The 4,581-nt window shown below is 45.5% G+C and overlaps 1 protein-coding gene across 2 annotated transcripts in view; it reads right to left on the reverse strand.

The window, feature by feature from the left end:
- The window catches only part of TOX (thymocyte selection associated high mobility group box), a 230,700-nt gene that overhangs the window by 224,799 nt on the left and 1,320 nt on the right, over positions 1 to 4,581 (reverse strand). The window contains exon 1 of one of the 2 annotated variants that reach the window (XM_075085085.1): positions 4,226 to 4,392. The exons of the other annotated variant lie outside the window; for it this stretch is intronic. Coding sequence (XP_074941186.1) covers positions 4,226 to 4,327 — 102 coding nt within the window. The 5' untranslated portion in view covers positions 4,328 to 4,392. Of the gene's footprint in view, positions 1 to 4,225; positions 4,393 to 4,581 lie in introns of those variants that run through there. 2 annotated transcript variants of the gene reach the window in all.

The following is a 4,581-nucleotide window of genomic DNA, read 5'->3' on the forward strand; positions in this document are numbered from 1 at the left end:
TACCCAATGTCACGCCGCTGTTTTCATTTTGAAGGGCTTTGCTTCTCTCTCTCTCTTTTTTTCCTCTGTATTCCTCTTTTTAAAAACAACTACAGTCTATCATTCTACCTCTGCTGTCTGGCTGTATTTTTCCACTGCACTGACAACTACCAGTGAATACAAGAAAGATGAGTTGTAGGCTCCTGTATTTTTGAACCAGGTAGCAAATCACAGAAGAATCCAGTGCATAATTCTGCAAGACTAACCATTGGGAGCAGTAAAGACCATTATTTTCTCCCTACTGTTGGCAGGGGTCAGCATCCCTGTCATTAGCGGTGTCAAACTATAATTATATAACTGCACTTTATGTGAGCAGATATCTGAAAACACTGTAAAGTTGCAAATATGAAAATATACCAATCTTTCTTACAGTACCGATTGAAGCGGTCTTTGGAGGTGACACTTCAATATGGAAACTCTCAAGGATGTTATTTATTGCTCTCTACATACACATTTAAACTTATCATCTGACTTCTTCAAGTAGCTTGAAATCCCTCACCATATTCTTCTATCAAATTAAGACACTCAAACTTATTTCTTTTGTAGCATTTGACTCAATTAAGGAACGTGATGTTTCTTAAACTTCAGCTGAACAGACTACTCTTAGTAGCCTGTAAATGTCTGAAATGCAATTGTGCCTGAAGTTTCAAGAGACAAACAGTACAACTGCAACTCTAAATCTGTCTGTCCAACATAGGAGTTCCTCTACATTATTTCAAAGGCTGACCTATATACCGCAGCATACCATCTATTCTGCCTGTTTGTATATGAGATACCTCACACAGTTGTCATAACCAACATTGTTTGCATTGTTCTTTCACTTTTCTCTCTCCATGGGTAATGTGAGAGAAACAAGGAAAAGCCTGCATAACAATATAGGCAGAGTATAATGAGCTTTCACAGCAGATACAGAAATATTAGGCTAAGATGCTTAGAATGCTATTTTAGGTTTATAAAATAAAGATCTAAGCAGTCTTCTGAAACAGTGCCTGCCAAATGAAAATTTTAAGGTAAGAGGCAACTGAATCTACGTTATTGCATTTTGCTTTGGCTACAGAAAAATGCACTGTCAATACCTCCCATGTATGTGCCTGGGAACTCACTCATACGCTACGAAGAATCATCTGACAGGAAAAAAACCTAGTGCTAACAGGAAAAATTGGAAACTTAAAAGTGTTTTTGTGGAATACATTCTAAAATACCAGGAGCTCAAGCAGACTTAAATGTAAATAATCAATATCTTCCATATTTGTTAAAAAAAAACAAAAAAAAAACCAAAAAAACCCAAAAAAAAACCCAAACCAGGTATGAAAACAAGGGCCAAATCCACTAGTAAGTGCCCAAAGCAAGCTTTAACTTACTTTGCAAGAAACAAGATCCAGTTCTGAATGAGTTTTGCAGGTAAAGACCTAATCAAGACCATCATTCCAACCCAGAACACAGACCCATCACACTCCAGCCATCGTCTCCTTTCCTGGGAGAGGTCAAGAGCAAACACTCAACCAAACTTCCTGAACACAAAATTCTGCAGGCCTCACACCCTTCCAACTCCCTAAATACACACAGCAGGAAAATGAGTGACAGAGCAATACTGTAATATGATGACATGTTTAGAACAAGTCAGATAAGTTTTCACAGCAATGTTAATCATGCTGGGCGAAGGGAGAGAGTGAAGGGGGTGAAAAATGAAATGTTCAGTAAATGCATGCCTCCAAGGGGCCTGGCAAACCTGCTCTGTCCATTTAACGTAATCAATGGTCAGTGGCAAAGACATCTGAAAAAGACATTTGTCCTATGTTCGGTATCTTATATCGAAACATTCCTGGGAAGCCTTTTCCAAGCATAAAACATATGTCTTCTGACTGTGCACTTTTAAGCACAGTATCAGTTCAGGCAAAGTGAAATAGAAGAGTTGCAACTTGTCTACAGAATGAGTGTCTCATTTGCATTTAAAAAGAACAGTTTGCTCCCTCATACATGGCATGACTTAAAAGAAGCTTTAACGAGCTAGTAAAGAAATCCTCAAAATGACTTTCTAAATTAATTTATTCGATTTGCAGTGCAACCCACCAAAAATGATTTAAGGAACTTAATTGGAAAATGATTTAATATATTAAAGTAATTCCTGATTTTCCAAAGCATTTAACTTTTAAATTAAATCTGGTCCACTATCTCAAGAATGATGAGTGAAATGTGTATTTAAGTCATTACCTTCTTTTTGAAGCTTTAAATCACTGATAGGTTTAATAACGTTTGTCCAGTTTCATTGCCAAATGGGTCTTCAGACACTTTGGTGCTTAAGTCATTCATATTAGCGCAAGCCTCTCACTTGGCAACACTTTATGGTTACAGTTTACAAAAACAGACAATAGAGAAAATAACGGCAAGCCACAGAGGAAAGGTAGCAGTAGCCTCAGGATTAGTCAGGGCACTTGCAAAAAATTAACGCACACATACAGGCTCCTACGCATCTGGACTCTTCCTGCTGAACAAAGTTCACTCCTGGCACAAACTTCCGATCTACAGGGCAGGTTTGCCAGATGCTGCAAAACACGGCTACTCGAAACACCACTAACAGTCATACCTCTGGGATCCCTCTCGAAATATCCTTAGGCATCCACCACAAAGGGCCAGATTTACCCCTGAGTTCTATAACTCCATTGAGTATATGTGAAATGCAGCCAGGATGAATTTGGTCCTTTCTGTTGTGATTGGTAGATGAGACCATGTGGGAAATCTTTCCTGAAAACTGAGAGGGCTTCACCCCGCCGCTGCAGCCTCCGCGCTTGAGCAGAGAAACACGCAATTTTGCTGTTTATCTCTGAATCGAGCCAGCTGCCCGGAATGAAAGAGACGGCTCTGAACATCTCTCTGACACGTGAGACCCTCATGACAATAGCCAAGCGCGGAACCAGGCTGTCCGCGGCGGGATGGGATGGATGCCCCACGCAGGATGCGGGATGCCCCTCCGCACCGGCGGCCAGCCCTGCGCACGGCGGAGTTTTCGCTGGGGAAACAAAACAAAACAAAACAAAACGACCCACAACAAACCCAAAACCCAAACACAAAACCATCTGCTGCAGCCCGCCACAGGCTTCCACGGCGGGTTTCTTAAAACAAACGGCTCAGCGCACAGGTTTAAAACCCGTCTTTGGGGAAGCGCTCGCTCGCAGCTTTCTCCCCCGGCGGGGGTGTGCTCAAGAAGTGCTCTGGGTAGCTCGCACTTTCTGGTTAATTTCCTACGGCCAGCGTTTTATTCATGTGCAAAGCCCATTCCGTAACAGCAGAGAAAGTGCAGCTCACGCATAAAGCACCAGCTGGCCCCGGCCACAGAACCAGCAGCAATGCAGGAGCCCCAGCCCCCTGGCTCGGTAGCAAAAGTATCGCGAAGTGCTCCGGGTTCGCGGCACCAAACTCTCGTAACCAAACGCAGGATTTGGGCTAGCGCGAGCCTCCTCTGCAGTTCCTCCTTCCCCAGGGCTCGGGGACCTAAAACTTAGCTCTCCTCAGGCACTGACCCCGTCTGCAGCGGTTCAGTAAAGTTACAGAGAAATTGGGAAGGCAGTTTGCACAGCCGGGACAAAGTCGAGATCCTGTTCTGGCCCCACTTGTCACCCTTTACAGTGCATATACAGAGGTGTGTGTATGTATGTATACGGAGATGCCGCACACACAGACAGACAGACAGACGTGCTCCCGGCACGGCCGAGTACCGCTTTGACACATGAACTGCAGGGTACGCGGCGGGGCAGAGAGTTTCTGCCGGATTGTGGCGGGCGCGATCTGTCTCGTTAAAAGGAGCCCTAGAAATCCAAGTCCTCCGCATCAACATCCTCGTCCACGCCGTTTCTCCAAAAGGGAACATATTATGGAAAATGCCTCCCCCACCCACTCACCCCCCCACCCCCCGCTCCAGCCGCCCGCCCCCAAACTACTCCGGGGTTTTAATTTGGGGTGCCGACAGGGGAGCGGGTGCGTGTCCCGGCGGCACTTCTCCGGGGCGGGCGGCACTGCGCCCCCCCCCCAACCCCCAAATCTCGGCGGGTGCCGCTGCCCTCTGCGCCTCGCCGGTGAACTTGGTGCGCGGCTGCCCAAAAGCGCTGCGCCCGCTCATGCAACGCGCCGCGACAACAGCACAATCGACAGCACAGATAAAACACCTCGGACGACACAAAACACGAGTCACCTTGTTGCAATAGTAGGGGTCCAGGCAGGGGGAAGGTCCCAAACAAGGCGTATCAGGAGCGGCTGCAGGCTGAGGAGGTGGTGAATAAAATCTTACGTCCATTTCACTAAAACATCAAGCAAACTCCTTTTCTTTTTGTCGTTAATGTTGGTGCAAAAAGGGGTGTGCGTGAGTGTGTGTGTGTGTGTGTGTGTGTGAGAGGGGAGGGGGGGACACACAACAAGACTGAGAAGAATAAAAAAGAGGTGCCTGACTTCAGTAGTCAAAGAAACACCTTCCCTGCCTCACATCCGTTTGTGGTTTGTAGAGAGAGAGAGAGAGGAGAGGAGGGAGAAGAAAAAAAAAAAAAAAAAAAA

Source organism: Phalacrocorax aristotelis, chromosome 2, assembly GCF_949628215.1.
Source record: "Phalacrocorax aristotelis chromosome 2, bGulAri2.1, whole genome shotgun sequence".
NCBI classification, from domain to species: Eukaryota; Metazoa; Chordata; class Aves; order Suliformes; family Phalacrocoracidae; genus Phalacrocorax; species Phalacrocorax aristotelis.